This window comes from Actinia tenebrosa, unplaced genomic scaffold (assembly GCF_029948245.1).
Source record: "Actinia tenebrosa isolate PJP-AT-01 unplaced genomic scaffold, QUT_ActTen_1.0 PGA_scaffold9__36_contigs__length_13948895, whole genome shotgun sequence".
Classification (NCBI taxonomy): Eukaryota; Metazoa; Cnidaria; class Anthozoa; order Actiniaria; family Actiniidae; genus Actinia; species Actinia tenebrosa.
In genome coordinates this window covers 12489696-12507307 of record NW_028292586.1, presented here as the reverse complement: position 1 = coordinate 12507307, position 17612 = coordinate 12489696, and the positions used below count along the sequence as shown (strand labels likewise).

The window sequence follows — 17612 nt, the reverse complement described above, 5'->3', positions numbered from 1 at the left end:
CTTTTCTTTTCTCACTTTTGTTTTCTGTTTTGCTCTTTATATGTTTTATTTTGCTTCATCTTTTCCTCTTTTGCTTCGTCTCTTCCTCTTTTTCCCTTATTTCCTTTCCTTTCCCTCTCATTTTTTTAAATCAAACTTTCCTTTCCCATTTCCCAACTTCGTTTTCTGTTGCTTTCTTTCATTTTCCTTTTCTTTTCCTTTCCTTTCCATTTTCCCTTTCTTTTCCTTTTTCCTTCCTTTTTCCATTCGTTTTCCCTTTCTTTTCTTTTTCTGTTTTTCGTCTTCTTTGATCTTTTCCCTATTTGTCTTCACTAATTTTCCTCGCATTTATTTCGCTTTATTTCCTCGAACTCCAAGAAGTATCTCAAATTTTTAGTCATGTGCAAGAAATGAAATAGGAACAAAATTAATGACATAAAAGGTATCTCAACAGGCTAAAAGCGTTTGCCTGTGAAAACCATCAAACCTCAGTAAACATTATGTCAGCTTCACCTTACTGAATATAACACATAAGTTTCAAAGATATTGTATGTTTTAAAGTTGATAGATGGATAAACAACAAGCAAAGGTGTCCCAACTGAGTCCAAATGAATCTACGTTCGACCTCCAATGATAAAAAAAATCTTGTTGTTTTTTTGTTGTTGCAAAATTTCAGCACAAAAGCATTATTTATAGATATGGAAATAAAAATCATAGGTTTGAAGCTGTGAATTCGGTATTAAAAACGTTTTACGATCCACAATCCAGTTGAGCGAAGTCCAGTTCAGTCCACTCACGGCCGGTTCCAGATTTTCCAAACTTAAAAAATCTCTCATAAATCCGAAATTAAGAGGATAAATCAAAGTTTGGTAGTTGGACATGTTTTTTCTGTACACTAGCATTATCCACACCCTTTCAAAAGTTTTAAATTCGAAAAGAAATTTTTTGCAATTTTTGCCGGTCAACCGACGTCTAGTACAGTCCTTCAGTGTACAATATTCCAGTCCAAAGTAGCAATATATTGTATAATTCAGAAATAAAAATTAATTTTAGATTTTTACAATATTTCTTACATAAATCAAGACAGATAGAAAATTACGTCACAGCTTAAAGAAAGCGAGTATAGCATCATGGGTAATATTGCGTCACTTCCTGTCATCACACGAGTCAAAGATGGTGAGTAAAACGTGTTTTTATATTTTGATCTTTCTTCTTTCCAGCTTTTCTCTGCTTCTTTCTCTAACTTAAAACGCCTTTCTTCGTCTCTCTAGACAAGTTTAATACTTGCTGGTCTTGGAGTAGCAGGAACTGCGTTTGCAGGTAAATAATTCGTTGAATTTTCTGCATTTGTTTTTGCCCCCATGTGCTGGAATATTTTCTGAAATATTTTCTGACTTTTTACTAAATTTGTTTATCATTATTATTATCTATTTGCAGCTCGATTTGCTGTGCAGGCGTTTAAAAGAATAGATATGAATGCTATACCTAAAGTAATCCCAAAATTACCGGTTAGTTTGGTTCAGTAATCATCAAAATATCACAAATTTTGTCTGATATTTGAAAGCAAAGATTACAGCTTTCAAAATTTCGTATTCAAGAATCATTAGCTTATATTTTTTATAAATTTGCAGACGTTTTCTCACTATTATCGTGGAGGATTCGAAGTCTAAAATGACAAAGAGAGAAGCAGCTCTTATTCTTGGAGTAAGGTAGGGACAGCTGAGTACAGTTGTAAAATTTTGTTACTCACTGTTTTCATTCACTACCATTCTATAAACGGGATGCATTATGGTCAAGCTTGGGTACAAGTAACATACAAGGCATGATAGACAAAAAATGTTCGTACCTAAGCTAGATTACAATGTTACCATGTTTGTTATCTCAAAAAAAGTCTATATATTATTGACTTGAAATTGAAGTTCTTCTAGTAACATGATGTATCCTATCAAGCATTATTGCTAAAGAAATGATACTCATGGAAATGACATGTATCTGGGATGAATAAACAGAGATTAGGAGCCCAAATAAGTTATTGACCAGATAATAACTACCTAACAGATAAAAATGCTATCCAGCAATCTAGTAGTCTCCCTCGCATCCGTTTTTTGTGTCTTGCTTCCATTGAAATTGATCATGGAACTTTTGGCGATGCAACAAAAATGCTTCTGATTATATACACTCCTTTCTACCACTTCTTTCTCTTTTACTCCGACGAAGGACTAGCGTCCGAAACGTCAGTAAGTTTTTTCATCTTTTCACGGTGTATAATTTACCTTTTCATCATTAATGCTTCTGATTGGTTAATAGTAACTGGAAGTGCGTGCACAAGATCACCTGGTAAAGCCAGCTCTAAGCCTATTTATTTGACTTATTTCCCCAGCCCCTCTGCTAATAAAGTAAAAGTAAGGGAGGCCCACAGAAGAATCATGTTAATTAACCATCCAGACAGAGGTAAGTGAACATTAACATTGAGGAAATAAAAAACATGTGTGCATGTGCTGACCACCAAAAGTTTCTGTCATTTTGAGCTAATTCTCACAGAGATATTCTCTATTTGATGATTTGACTTCTAACGAAAATCCTGGGTTGAGATCATCATTTTTTGATTTTTATATTGAATATCTTGGCAACAAAAAGAGATATCAAAAAGAAAATAAAGGCCATTCTTATTTATTTTATAAGGGCTTTGAAATCAGATCCTGTAGGCTTTAATGCTCTTTAGTTAAATACACTTTATTTCATTCCAGGGGGATCCCCATACTTAGCTGCCAAGATAAACGAAGCCAAAGACTTAATTGAAGATTCAAAATGATTACAGTTAGGTAAACAGTCGACAACCATTGTGCGTGATGATGTATATAACTTATTTTAAATGTATTGGTTGCCATTGCGAATTCAGATGGAATTGCATTCAAATCATATCCTTTCTGGTTTTCTTCTTTTTACTTTAATTATCACTTTAATTAAAAATAACTACATTTCAAACCCACCTAATACACATACAATTAATTGATGGTTTTCAACCATTCCCAAAAGAATTAGATAACAAAAGACAAGGTGGCCATATTGGAGGATATAATAAAAGAATTCATTGACAATTCTTTTGTTAAGTTCCTTCAACATGGCCTCGGTGAAAACCATCAATACAGAGGTTATCTTAAACCTTCAAATTATATCAAACCCTGAAACAAACCTGGGTCTCAAAGTCAAGGCAAGGGATAACTCACAGATTGTATTTGAGTTTAGAGTTAGGTTTTGTACAGGGAGGAAAACCAGAGAACCAGCCAGAGAAAAATCCTCGATATAATAATTTTTTAATCTTTATTGCAAAATACTGTATAGAATGAAATTTAACAACAAAAAAGCATGAGGAAAAAAGTAAAATGCTACATCTAACAAAGGCAATTTCCTATAAAGCTTTAAAGCGTGACATTAATATTCATCATTTTAAATAAAAAAGCAGTTTTATCAAGATTTTTTAACATTTTCTTCACTATGGGATTTTTTTTCAAGGTTATAATTGTTTCAGGTTGAGGTTAAGTAATTGAGAACATTCTTCACTTGATTTTGGCAGTTTTCATAATCAGTTGGACCCGGAAATACATTGCAACTTAAAAGCTCTATATTCATATATAATCATAGTTATTATGCAAAGAAGTTGTTATATAACTTCTTTTTAAAAAGTGAAGGGCTGTCTTGACTTCATCAAGTGCTTTAAGCTTCTCATTCATGTCGAGTCCATTCTGGATTTTCCTGCAGTTCTTTCATACTGATATCCATTTCATCTTCAGTAAGATCTAAATATAGTTAAATAGGAATGAAGTATGAATTACATTCAATTCTTGGTATGAAAAAATAAGATTTTTTTAGGGAAATATTCATTTCTAATTTACCAGTTTCTTCTTTAAGGTGCATTTTCTTCAGCAGAGATTGGATGCTTGTGACAGTATCTTTGGCTGGAACCTTTACAATTCCCTTGTTGACTTCACAGAAGTGTAAAAACCTAAAGTAAAATAATAATTGGATGAAAAGGAAATAAATTTTTGGGACTCTAAATTTTGGGTACAATTTGATTTTATTTCCTTTCTCCCTAGTTTCTAGGATGGATGGATGAGGAAATTGGATGAATAACAAAATGAAAATTCCATTCACAAGATCCTATTTTTCGTGGATATTGTGTATAAGGATTACAGGCTAGTATTAAAGATAGGTTTGCACTTTAATCATTAGAGATCCTCAACAGCAGTGTTCATCAAATGTGAACATTGTAGTTTTAAATTAACCTTTCTCACGTGCCAGAAGAATATATTTTTGCTTGATTCTCCTTGCAATAATCAAATGAGTTTGCAGAGGCAGAAACAAAAAAAATTATCTTGGGAATAAGCATGTTTGCTGCATGAAAAAAAGATCTATTGAGCTGGTAAGCCACCATCAACTCTGTAACACAGGAATCCCATTACCTTTTCCCGTTCTTATCGATTTTCAGCATTTCTGTGTTTCCAATGAAGATGAGTAGGGCCTGAGCACGAGTAATAACGACATTAAAGCGTTTTGGATTATCAAGGAATCCCAAGCTGAATTTTTTGTCCATAGCTAAGAACTCTTCTGTCTTACTGCGTACTGTGGAGACAATGACAACGCGTCGTTCCTGGCCTTGAAACTCCTCGACACTGCCAACCTTGATGTCACCATACCCTTTCTTTTTAAGCATTTCTTGGATTTTCTGGACCTACGATAACATATCCATTATTATTATATAATTACCAATGAAATATCTATTTTTCTTTATTTCGAAAAATTGATATCACACGTGAAAATAACATGTTATTTTCACGTGTGAAAATAACACCATTGCGATGGCTATTCGAAAATACACGAAAAGAATTGCCTGAAAAAGCCAAAACATACTTTCATTGATAATTATATAATAAACAGAATATTACATGGGCGCTTGGAGATACGAAATTTATCTTCTCGTGTTGAAAATCTCTCACTCGTTCGCTGCGCTCACTTGTGAGAGATCTTTTCAACACTCGAAGATAAATTTCGTATCTCCGCGCGCCCATGTAATATCTTCTATTTCTTTCTTAAGCTTAATTGTGGTAGCTTGTAAAGTGTTTTTTAAAAGGGCACTTGGATGAAAACGCCCCAATTTTTGAAAGTCTGAGTAATTGAAGTATTTGAGGATAATATGACTCAATTGAGACTATGTAAACCAGATTAGTGAACATTTTAGCTTGGGAGCCACTTGCAGATGAGAAATTTTGGGTTAAAAGCAAAAAGAACAATAGGGTTGAGTAAATGACGTCAGTTTACTCACATTTTAGGTGCTGAATAAAATTGATAATTTTTATCCCCCACTTTTTACTGTGAAGAAAATATGTTGCTTGGCTACTATTGGGGCCATATAGATAAGTTTAACCAAGTTTCAAGTCATTTCCAATTTTCATCGATTTTCATCCAAGTGCCCCTTTTAAGATGTCTCCATATTCTATTGACGGTCTTAAAACAATGCGTAAGGAATTGGCTAAATATACATTGATACGAGAATATCACTTGGTTTAAAACGCCAAAGTATTGCACAAAGACGAATAAGGCCTATTGTGCAAGAAAGATTGTAAATGATGATGGCAACTAACCTGTCTCTTGTAAGGAGACACAATGCCAATCATTTCTGGTTTCATCATCTTCATTCTCTTACTCCTTACTCTGTCGTCGAGCAGTTTCTTCAAGTACTTTTCAATCGTCTCCACCTCCGACACGTTAAAGAACGAAGGGCTTCGTTCTTCGCGCTGATCTTCTCCAAACACCGGATGAACTATGATGGGGAATCGAGGGTTTGGCAACTCTTCCCAGTTTAAAAAGAGGTTGCGGAAATCATCTGCGCACTCGTTCAGCTCGTCCTCGTAAAACAACTTCTTTGGTATCTCTATGATAGCTTTGTGAGAGCGGTAGTTGTTCACTAGCTTAGTCATCACCTTGTTGTTGTACTTTCCTGTCGCTTCGGAGCGTTTGTAAACCGATCGTTCCATCAGACGTTCGAGAAGTGACATGCCTTAAAAGTACATAATAACCAAATAATTATAATTCATAAAAGCTTAATCCATGATTGCAGTCAGGTTTTGCAGTTACTGTCGTTCAACTCTAACCATAAACACTCAAGTTTATTTTATCTTAATTATTTATTTCTGTAAATAAACTTTTATTTTTTCTTTCTCTTTTATCATTTCATCCCCTTGAATAGCTTTTATAGACTTTCAATACTTGTAACTCGAATTCTATTGTTTTTGATTCGTAATCTGATTGGTTGACAAACTCGAGTGTTCATGATTAGAATAATGGCCTTACGACCACCATCACCATCACCAGACAGTGATGATGATGATAGTAACGAACTTTATTTATTCAAAGCGATCTAAGTGACCAAACAGTATAACAAATGATCTTGGTGATCTTGGTGGTTAGGGTCGAGTCTTAGCAGAGTCGTATAACAGCAGGGACACTCCCGTTATAACCTGGATGTCTATTCCAGACTACACCGCATGGCTCGTTATATGGGGTAGGTGCCAATGGACCATGAATCAGACATTTCAAAAATATCTCACCGAGTCCGTATTTCTGGGAAATCGGGGACTCAGGATGGGTCCTAATTGCTTTGGGTCTCCAGCCAAAACAAGCTGTCCTCTCATTGGGTTAAGAAGGCCTGCGATTGGTATGAGACATTCTGGTTCGACTGCATGACCTGCTTCATCGATGAAGATGTGAGTGAAGTGATCTCGACCACAATTTCCCGAAACGAGCCTTAAAAGGGCAAGAAAAGAAGTGTATGAAAAACTTGTAAGAAGTTAAATACTAGACATGGGGAGATAAATTCCCGCGATTCTCAGACAACGCCTAAGTCCAAATTTACCTAGCTAGGGATACCACAAAAGCCCTTTGCGACTAAAACTTTTTTTCATGTTATACAATCGGAAATCCTGTGAATTTGGTGAGAACTTTCGTCCGTGCCAAAGCGCGCTCTCATTTGAGCCCCTTTACTTCCATCTCCAGGGCTCGCGCAACGCAAGTAAGAAGTGTTTATCATAAAATTAGTGTACATACTTTCCTGCTGTGACCATGGTCGTCACGATTATACGATAATTCCTCTTCATTTCCGATAAACTAGGATAGAACACTTCCTTGGTTAGGGGATCGAAATTCATCACACGACATTCCTAGGCACAAAGAATGACATGTAAGGTAACGATTTTCAACGCGGTGGTGGATCTTTTTTATCTCAAAATAAGTTTGTTGTTCGTTTCAGCTATTATTAACTATGAAGTGTTGTCTTGCTTTCCGCTCTGCTCTGCTCTGCTCTGCTCTGCTCTGCTCTGCTCTGCTCTGCTCTGCTCTGCTCTGCTCTGCTCTGGTTTGGCTTGTTATATTAGCGCGGAATGTTCTTGAATTCCCTAAACAGTATATTTCTCCTGAAGCAACCTTGCGTAGCTTAGTCTACGTTTAAAAGTCATTCTTTGATGAATACCTTAATTTTCTCTGGAATGAAGTCCCATGGTCTTGAAGAGGCGTACATTCTGAGCACGTAACGTTTCTCGATGTGAGGCAGCAGTCTTTCGGTTATCAGGTCAGCGGCGCTATTCTCTGGGGCACACGCCAAAATAAATGAGCTGCTTATATTATGGTGTGTCTAAGGAAGAAAGAATATTGTTTTTGAAATACTCAGTTTTATTTGTCTTAACACTGCTCTCCACTTTGTGGCCATATTATACCACCCAAGACCTTTGATTAAAGTCGTCATACATGAACTAGATCCGGTAAAAGTGAACTATGCTGCATAAGAAGTCCAGGAAAGCTTTTACCTGTTTTATTGCCTCCACGAAAGTACTTGTCTTTCCTGTCCCAGGTGGGCCAAAGATCAAATACGGAGCAGGGCGAGATGTTCCCTTGGTAATGTTTTCTACAGCTGTTCTCTGTTCTTCGTTCAGCTTGCGCTCGAACAGAGACCTATCAATAAGGAAACTCAACAAATAACATTCTCAAAGGCAGGGGTGCAATGGTATCCCCACTTTTTTAGTAAGTTGAACTTCGCATTTTGTAACGAAAGTGATGTAATTAGGCATACATAGCACTAAATTAACGCTCGTGACAAACTCGCAAAATGCGAGTAAAATTTTGAATTTAGCAAGTAAAAAAAACTAGCTAAGTTTTGCAAGTATGACCACAGTCCAGAGATTGAAACGTTTAGGACCCGCACCAAGTCATTCCATTCTCATTCCCCGCCATCTATCGCTAGTGACTCTGAAAGTTTTCTTATTGAGAACAAAACTTACTAGCAAAGTTTTACTAGTAGGTTTAAAAGTTAATTTCGTCCCATGCATGAAAAAAACGTAGACAATGAAGATATAGCAAAAAAGATCGTCAAAGTAAATGACTCATAAAAATGCTAATTTGAATCTTTGGACTGAAAATTGTAAGTACACCGTTTACTAGAGGGAAGGAGAATGTTTTTGGGTGGAGACGAGAATGTTAATCATGCAGACATCCCTATTTTTTAAACTTCGCCTCCTATGATCCCGAAAAGCTTCAATAAGATCTAATAAAAGGGTTGGCTATTTAAATTCTTTCGTTAATTTTGTACGTCAGAATTTCCACGTACCTTACTGAGACATCGTTTTCGCCACACAAGCAGATAGTATTAGGTTCCGGAAAAAGAACGTATTTTAAGGATGGATTCTGGTCGAGGTTTTCGTATGAACGGTGCTGCATCTTCGTGGTCAGGCGATTAAAAGTAAAATGAATGCCAAACTTTTGCCCTGCGATGAAACCCATGCTGAAAAAATTGAAGTAAAGGAAAATGGTAGCCTCCTCCTCATGCATCTCTCTTGTCTCTTCTCTTCTTTTTAATATTGGGCTTCCTGTGTCTTTAGGATGAGGGGGACTGAGGAGAGGGGAGAAGAAAGAGAAAGAAAAGAGAGAGATGCCTCTCCTCTTTCTTTCTCTCTCGCCTAATTAGCGCCTAGTCTCTTTCGACCCCAATTCGCGACACAGGAATCCCAATTCAACAAAAAAGAAAAAGACGAAAGACGCCTGCGGAGGAGGCTAGGAAAATGGAACAGTATTTCTTGGAGTCGAGATTCTTGGAATGCAACCGCATGACTCAAAATCCTTCGAGATATAATTGACAATTAAACAGCCGCCATGTTGGTTAATCTAACAAGAGAAGCTAATGAGGAATGCTTGGTTATCGTTAACCAAGATGGCGGCTATGACGTAATGCGCTACCCCAAGAATATGCACAACAGTCCTTGAGGGAAGGATGGGACGGAACTGACCCCTTTGTAGAGGAGTTGTGAAATGACTTACCGTTCATTAAATCCAAGTTTAACATTCAACTGTTCTACTCTATGGACGTATCCTTCATATCGCTGAGAACGGCATCCTTCTTTATAGGCATGCAAACGGTCTCCACGAAGTACGGACGGTCTGTTTTCGGCCAATCCTGGCACCTAATATCGTTGACAATGATAAGACAACTTGTGATACAAAACTATTATCTCGACATTCGAAAATATTTCGTGACAAAAATGATCAATAAAAAAGAACCATAAATTTTATAAGAGGGCTTGCATGGTGATGCTGGGTGGGAGGTGGGGAGAAAGGGGGGCTGCGCCGTATGTCATTCGTAACTGGACGGCTTACCACTAATGTGTAGAGGCCATTGTCTTGACGTAGTCTAGTCATAGTGACATCTTCCATATCATATGTCCTGATGTCTTTTTCCATCTGCAGTTCCTCTATTTGGACAAGAGTTTTGAATTTCTCTTGGTAGTTAGAAAACGTCAGCGGTTGGTCGAGTTTGTTTCTGTTTCATATGGAGATCATTGAAAATAAGGTATGGCAGAAAATATGAAATGTTAGAGGAATGTCATAAGCGGGTAGACAGTTTTGGGTCTCTTTCTTGATTCGAGGGTTATTTCTTTACGTTACTCCGCATTTCCTTCCTACGCAAAACATAAACTCCAGTGGTTCATCAGCCCAGAGGTTGTTTCATGGTTGGATCTGTGAGTTGGCAGTGCTCTGACTTACATCAGCCCAGAAGTTGTTGTTTCAGGGTACTATCTGTGAGTTAGCCGTGCCCTGACTTTGATCAGCCCAGAGGTTGTTTCAGGGTTCAATTTGTGAGTTAGGCATGCCCTGACTTAGATCAGCCCAGAGGTTGTTTCAGGGTTCTGTCTGTGAGTTAGCCATGCCCTGACTTAGATCAGCCCAGAGGTTGTTTCAGGGTTCTGTCTGTGAGTTAGCCATGCCCTGACTTAGATCAGCCCAGAGGTTGTTTCAGGGTTCAATCTGTGAGTTAGCCATGCCCTGATTTAGATCAGCCCAGAGGTTCTTTCAGGGTTCTATCTGTGAGATCGCCATGCCCTGACTTAGATCAGCCCAGAGGTTGTTTCAGGGTTCAAGTCGATAAAATTTGAAGGTTATATTTCAAACGTACAAACCTTAAAGGTAGTGGAAGTTCCATGTGACGCATGGGCTTCGCTCCATAAGCTTTGAATTGAGCCCGCAGTTCTTGATCAATATAGTAATCATCAAGACGATCCATTTTTAGTCCATCCTTTTTCAAGCTGACACAGAAAAGAAATGGGACCAAATATTAGCCATCCACTTAAACGATACTTTTGTGTGGGGGAATTTCCACTAACTGAATTACTTACTCTGGAAGCCTTAGACCTGGCAATGTCTCGATGTCCTCTGAAACAGCTTGGTGCTTTATCGGACCAACATATTCTGATATTTGCTTGATTTCATCATAGGTTTCACTCACATATCGCACACATAGGAAACGAAGAATATAAAATTCTTCCACGCCCTCTTGGAATCTAAGGACAGCTGGAACATAGCTGAAGCCATACTCGTTGTGTCTTTTGCAGCCAACAGCAAAAACACTTTGTGCACCTATAACAAAAGGATAGAAACACTAAAGAAATATAAAGGCAAGGCATACGCCAGACCAATCACATTGCTCGAGAACTTACTCTCCATCCAGTCAAATACCCAGAACACGGCACAAAGACATCGCAGACTCGGACACGCCAAGGTCACGACACTGCCGGACTAATTAAATTGCACGCGCGAGAAAAATAAACCAGCCAATTAATATCCTATAAAACATTACTGTTCACGGCACTGCACGCATACGGCGAGCACCGAGCTTTAATATCACAGTCATACGAAAACTGCTATATGAATATTGCACACTAACATGTTACCTGGCCAGAGACAGCTCTTTTCAGCAGGAATTTGGCGTATTTCTTTATAATCAAACGACGAGGTGCTCCAAAGTAGAGTAACGTCTTTCAAGATAACCATCCTATTTCCAACATTCTTCACCACTAGTATGATATCTTTTTTTGTTTGTAGTTGAACTATTGTCTCAATCACGCCAGTTGCACTTCCAGGGGGTACTGACGTCACTTGGATGCCTTTCTTGTCCTTGGTCAAATCAAGCTGATGTCTTAGAAAATTACAATAAGAAAATAATAAAGACAACTTTCAAAGAAGCTGTCAGCTTTTGTATGGCAAATGTGAAGACTTTTTTTGGTGATAAAAACGAAATTATCCAAAAATAGTTTTGTGTGATGAAATAATTTATAAAACCTTGTTTCATTGGCAAGTATTAAAGGGGGAGAGTTGAATAGTCTTTGAATTATTACATCTACCGAGACATTTCACCTGTTACTTGGTCGACTTTTGTGATAATCAGTCGGATGTAGAAATGATCAACTTTTATTGTTTTATGATTCATTTAATCGGAATTGCAGGATTTTTTTTTCTTACCTCTGAACCAAATTGCGAAATGCTTGTAAGATCACTTGCTGTCGATGTTTAATGCTCGCTTCATGCTGACTTAGGGCCTGTTGATTCTGCATGGGTCTTCTACATGTGTCACAAGCAAATCTACAGAAACGTCTTTCTCCCATCCATTCAATGTCGCAGTCATCATCTTCTGAAAACATGGCTAATACTGCTTCTTCCCCTCCTCCGAACACCACTTTTCCTAGGACCTCCTGACATGTATTCATATGGTAACACAAGAAATGAAGGATATCTTTAAAACATTTATCCTCTGTTTCATATTGGTTGCTATATTCATTCTCGTAGATTTCTTTAAGGTCTGTTCTTCTCATCGTTTCTTTACGTTCAGTTTGCTCGAGGAAGTCTAAGAAACCTTCTGAAACTGCTTTTGAAGTTACCTTATCCAAATTGGGCCTTCGCGGAGAGAGCATGACGGAAGTTTTTGGTATAGGAACACAGAAGCAAAACCTTTTGTAAAAAAGAAAAAAACTATATGAAATATATATGCAAGTTAAATACCACCATAAAGTCCCACATGAAAGCCGATTCATAAGGAAATAGCTTTCGTACTAGTTATAAGTATGGGGAAATTTTTCAACATTTATGAGTCAAAGAAAGTTAGAGAAAAATAGGGGATAATTAGCATGCATTCAAGCGTTTAGGCCTGTCACGAAGGAAGTATACCGGTTTCTGATCACCTACGTTTTTCTTGACAGGTCTAGTTATCTATATGTAAATATTTTCGTAGGAGGTTGGTTACATTTTGCTTCAAAGCCCCTCGTCTAGTCCTCTATATAATCGGTGGAAGCGCTTTGCCCTTAGAAGCTACTGGACAATATTGTAATAACAAGCTACTGCACGTTTTCAGTGAGCTTAGATGTAGCGAATTGAAAATTTGGAGTGGTCAGTCTTGCATGCCATTCCCGAGGTTTCTAGAAAATCCGTAAAATACGCAAAAATACGATCGACATATTATGGCATACAAACAAACCCACAAAATATATATGCATATATACAAAATCAATATACGAAACTTCTACTCGAATTATACAGCTACAAAAAAGGCCGAGACTGTATTTCAATAATCGTAGAAAAGGAAAGACTTCTAAAATGTATTTCGCTTGATAGGTTTCTTGCTATTTCTTGAATGCCTAATAAATTTGATGGGACTGCACGTATCCATGTCTAGAACCGAAAACGACGATAAATGCGACAAATTCTTACCTAATTTATGTTTTTCCTCGCTTTATTCGTACCATGTTGATCGAGAACAGTACTGACATCTCGCTCCCGGTTAATGCAAAACAATTCTCATTATTCTATAGGCAATCGTTTAAAGTTACTTCTAGATATGCGTACTTGTCCAATCAAATTGGTGGATACAAAAATCGCAAAATTTCCAAGAAATGTACCATTATGACGTAATTTTAATTTACATGTCGAGAAAAGACTGTTGTATTGGTTCCTTGCAAGAGAGGCCTTTGGACGGCAATTTTTTTATGCTTTATTCTTTTCTCTCCCAAGAGTTTATTCGGTTTCTGAGCGACTGCTAAGAATCTTATCGCAGACCACAGGGGTTCCCAGACTGTAAGGAAAGTTTGGGTTTACTGTGATCTTGGCCGTTCGATATATTCTCAAGTAGTAAACGTAAAGTAGTAAATGTAGTAAAGCCTACTAGTACTTCTGTTTGTATTATATGGAAATTTAATTTAAAAGTTCAATATATTTTTTAACCCTCCAGGATGACTTAGAATGATTACTTAACGAGCAGGTGTGTCCTTATCAGGTTTAAATTAAGCACCTTTATCTCTGATCTGATGAGCCTGGTTCACGCTAGCGTCGTAAGCGTCGGAATCGCAATCGTATGAAGCTTTTCGATCTAGTATGAATCAAAACAACTCAAGCGGAATCATAAGCCTCGCTTCGGCGCTCGTTTTGCGAGGCCGAGGAGACCGCCTAATAGCCTGGGCATGAGCACTGTCATTGGTTAAAATCTAGTTCTGATTTTTTGCTCACAAATGAACATATAGTGTCATATATAATCCTCAGAATCGTCGGAATGGTAAGAAAAAAGAAAGCTTTCCGATCCCAATTCCGACACTAGTGTGAACCAGGCTTTAATTGAAGTGTGTTTTGTAAATGAAGAATACTAATGGGGGTGGGTTCGAATCCCAGCGAGGTCGGAAATTAATTTTTCCGAATTTAATTCCAAGGGCTTCCGCCCGGAATATCCTCGTTCCCAAGCACTACAACTTACCTATATTATCTTCTACTAATGAAGAATACTTTATCGGGTCTAAAGACCCATGCACGTGAGGTGTGGCTTAAAAATATTCATGAGGCTTTGAATTGAATTTTTTGAACTCTCCACAATTTAAAAAAATACGTATTAGTAAATATGCATCCCAAATTTCAACACGTGCATAATTTTGAAAAAAAAAATTGATGGTTAAAAATATGTTAGAAAAAAATCCGTTTCAAAATTCGAAAAAGCCGCAGAGAACAAAGAAACAAGCAAAAAAAGTTCTCGTTCTTGCATCATATAGTGATAACTATTCATATTTGTCTATCAATGATGGTCTTTTCAACAGTTCACAACTGATGATACCAAGCTTATCCATAAAAATCTGCCACTACGTCGATCGGTTACGTCTATTGTCTTGAGACTTATCCCCAACAAACATCGTAGCCTAATTTTGTTGCTTGCATTGCTTCTGATCATCACCGAACGAACATCGACACTCCCTAACCCCTTATATAGTCAGTGGGATTGGTCAATTCTTAAAAGTATCGTGGATTCGAGGCTAGCATGAAAATACAAAAAAAGTACACTTTTTCTAGATGAAATTTGTGGCATTTCTTTTGTATTTCCATGTTAACCTTGCGTCCAAGACAATTTTAAGAAAGGTGCATCGCAGCGCGTCTCGTCACCAACAAACATCTCGGACGCTCCCAACGGCTCCCCTCTGTAGTCTGTTAGATCCCTCAGTCTTCTGTAGTGATCTTCGGAATGATGCCTGTTGACTTGGTTCTAACTCTACTCTGTTCTTCAGCCCCAAGAGCCGTGCAAACGCGGATTGATATCTAGTGTTTCTGGCGCAAAAGATGTAAGGATTGATAGCGCTGTTCCAAAGCGAAACAGCCCAAACCCAGTAGAAACCTCTCATGAACTCTGGTGTATTGGCAAGGCTGGCGTTAGAGATAGTATACCCAAGAAAAGGAGACCAAAAACCAATGAAGACTCCCATCACTATCCCTACAGTCTTCGCAGCTTTGCGCTTCCGTTTTTGTCTCCTAAATTCGGACACTCCTCTTTGCTGGGCGATGCCACCTTCTTGTGAGCTTATGTGTCCAAGAGTACCTTCCCTGTCTATCCTCTTCTGTTGTTTTCTTGCTGAGATAAACAAGTACAAATACATGATGATAGTCAGTAATAAAAGTAATGAGATATATGACCACACGAAAAAGTACTTGCTAGAACTTTGAACAAAGCAGTTCCCGGCAGAACTACAAAAGCAGAAACCCCACAAGACAGCAATGACTTTGGCAGCTCTCGTCTTCGCAGATATTCGTACGTACAGGAAAGGAAACTGTATGGCAATAAAGCGATCGATTGTCACGAGAAAGATGCCCGAAACCGATGCAAGAAGCGCTACATATCCGATTGCTTGTAGAACAGTGTTAAAAAGCCTGTCAGGACTATCTGCTTTGTAGATACGATATCCCAGCAATGGCTGCTGTACGGCAGCAACAATAAGGTCTGCTACTGCTAAGCTGAAGATAAACAAGTCTGGTACTGTCTGTAGAGCAGCGTTTTTGATGATCACCAACAAAAGCTACGACATTGCCAAAGGTACCGATGACAGAAAAAAGAGTATTTAAAACAGATATACAAACCAAGTGAGCAAGAGAGAGTATTTTCTCATTCTCCACTTGTTCTGTTTTGTTCATCGTCTTGTTGACAGCTTCTAAGATGGTAGAAATATTGGACAGCATGTTGAATACTCAAGCCTGTCGCAAACGGTACCTAGAATTGCCGGTACACTGTTCAGCACATGAAATGTCAGTACACAGTGAAATTACAAGCTTTTTCTCATCAACCCGAATGGGTTGACATCGTTTTATCGATAGGATAAGACACAGGATATTTCCTGCCTTTACAAATGAGAATTAAGAGCTATTATTCTATGGTCGATGTCCAACACGTAAGAACGAACAACTTTATAATTAAACTCCCAAAACGAAAATATAAATGTTTCGGTCGACTTTACCTGTACACGTACATTATGAATTTAGGGAATTTCATACTGACGCCATATTTAGCATTGATTCCAGTCTAAAAAATGATTTTCGCTTGTTTAGTTTATTAATCCGCACTAGAGTTTAACATTATCTCAACATTATCTCAAAATCAAAAATTTGATTCCTAATCAACCGCTTGTTATGTTCAACATGCACCTGCTATACACGTCTATATAGTTTCATAATTTCTTCTTTATATGTTAATTGTTTTTTTTCCTTTGACTACATTTTGAATGTGGTCATTAGTGTTAATGAAGGCCATTCATAGGCGGATCCGGAACGATTTGAAGGAGGTGGTTGTTACCTAGAAAGGCATATAGGACATCCTTTTGAGATGTTACCTTAAAGATGGTACCCGTAAAGTCCTCCACTGAAAATTGAAGATCGTAAAGCGCATTGGGGTGCATGTATAACGCGCTATATAAGAACTTCTCATCATTATCATCATCATTATCATCCTCATCATCATCATTACCTTATTCTTTTTTTTTATTACTCAAACTCAATCTTTTGGCCCCCTTTCTGTTTTATGACAGTGACCAAGGAAATAAGAAGTCAATGAAAGTCTTAGTATAAGTACCAGATTACAATAATGCCATAGAGATCTCATGATCACAATTGCTCGATTGCAGTACCATTGCAATGCTATGGTCAACGTTGTACCATAATTACAGTGTCAAAATCCACCATTGCAGTATCACTGAATCAGTGTTGCACCATTGCAGTGTCGTCATCCATTTTGTACCATTGCAGTGCCATAATCAATATATGATGCACCATTGCAAGGCCATAATCAATATATGATGCACCATTGCAGTGCCATAATCAATGTTGCACTATCACCAGTGTCATATTCAAATGTAATGGGCAACTCCGGATTTTGCATATATTTAGCTTCGTGGAGTAAAGCGATCTGTCTACACATTTACTTGACTTGGTTCCAGAGTTGATCGGCCGTAAAAGAATCCTACTCTTTCAAGTTGTCACGGTAGAACGCGTTACGTGACCACTGACATATCAGGGTTCGCGGGGGATTTTTTAATGATCATGTTTTTCTCTGTAAGTCTAGACATATACCAAGCACAAATATTATATTATGAAGAATCAGCTGTTTTAAAAATTGGCTAGGAAACCCCTTTTTTTCTTTTTAAAGTTTATTTTGGTATCTAGGCAACAGGGCAGAGTACTACTAGTTAAAACGCATGTGCCACGGGCTATATATGAATAAAAACATTGATCAATCATAGTACCAGTCCGAGTTCTACTAGAACTGGACTTTTCCACCAGTACACGTTGGTACAATGTGCTGGTAGACAGTCGTAGCGCGTTTTGCAGGCATTCTACTCCCTAAGACATGCATCTAACGCGTTTGGACTAACTTTTTGGTCCATTGTCAATTGTTCGATTGGTTATTTCCATACCAAACACTTCTCCCCCAGAATTATTGTCCCCTAGCAGAAATCAAGCCAACCAAATGG

The 17612-nt window shown here is 37.8% G+C and overlaps 2 protein-coding genes and 1 pseudogene across 3 annotated transcripts; 1 reads left to right on the top strand and 2 right to left on the bottom strand.

Moving 5' to 3' along the window:
* The first annotated feature begins 1146 nt into the window (after positions 1-1146).
* On the top strand, positions 1147-3453 carry LOC116291957 (mitochondrial import inner membrane translocase subunit TIM14). Its single transcript, XM_031699188.2, is given in 7 exon segments — positions 1147-1155; positions 1251-1299; positions 1417-1487; positions 1611-1643; positions 1645-1688; positions 2360-2430; positions 2727-3453. Coding segments are annotated over 7 exon segments (336 nt in total). The 5' UTR covers positions 1147-1152; the 3' UTR covers positions 2792-3453.
* Positions 3282-12620, bottom strand: LOC116291955 (putative RNA helicase mov-10-B.1; annotated as a pseudogene). Its single transcript, XR_016118850.1, has 16 exons — positions 12535-12620; positions 11815-12300; positions 11247-11491; positions 10692-10932; positions 10476-10601; positions 9676-9838; positions 9340-9482; positions 8633-8806; positions 7836-7980; positions 7502-7663; positions 7081-7193; positions 6585-6780; positions 5619-6034; positions 4440-4708; positions 3873-3982; positions 3282-3776 (listed from the first exon to the last, which is right to left on the bottom strand). The product of XR_016118850.1 is annotated as a putative RNA helicase mov-10-B.1 (transcript).
* A 2139-nt stretch (positions 12621-14759) lies between these two features.
* LOC116291970 (beta-1 adrenergic receptor-like) lies at positions 14760-15828 on the bottom strand. Its single transcript, XM_089024540.1, has 2 exons — positions 15730-15828; positions 14760-15668 (listed from the first exon to the last, which is right to left on the bottom strand). Exons 1-2 carry the CDS (start codon positions 15826-15828, stop codon positions 14760-14762), a joined length of 1008 nt encoding a protein of 335 aa, XP_088880666.1.
* Between the last annotated feature and the right edge of the window lie 1784 nt (positions 15829-17612).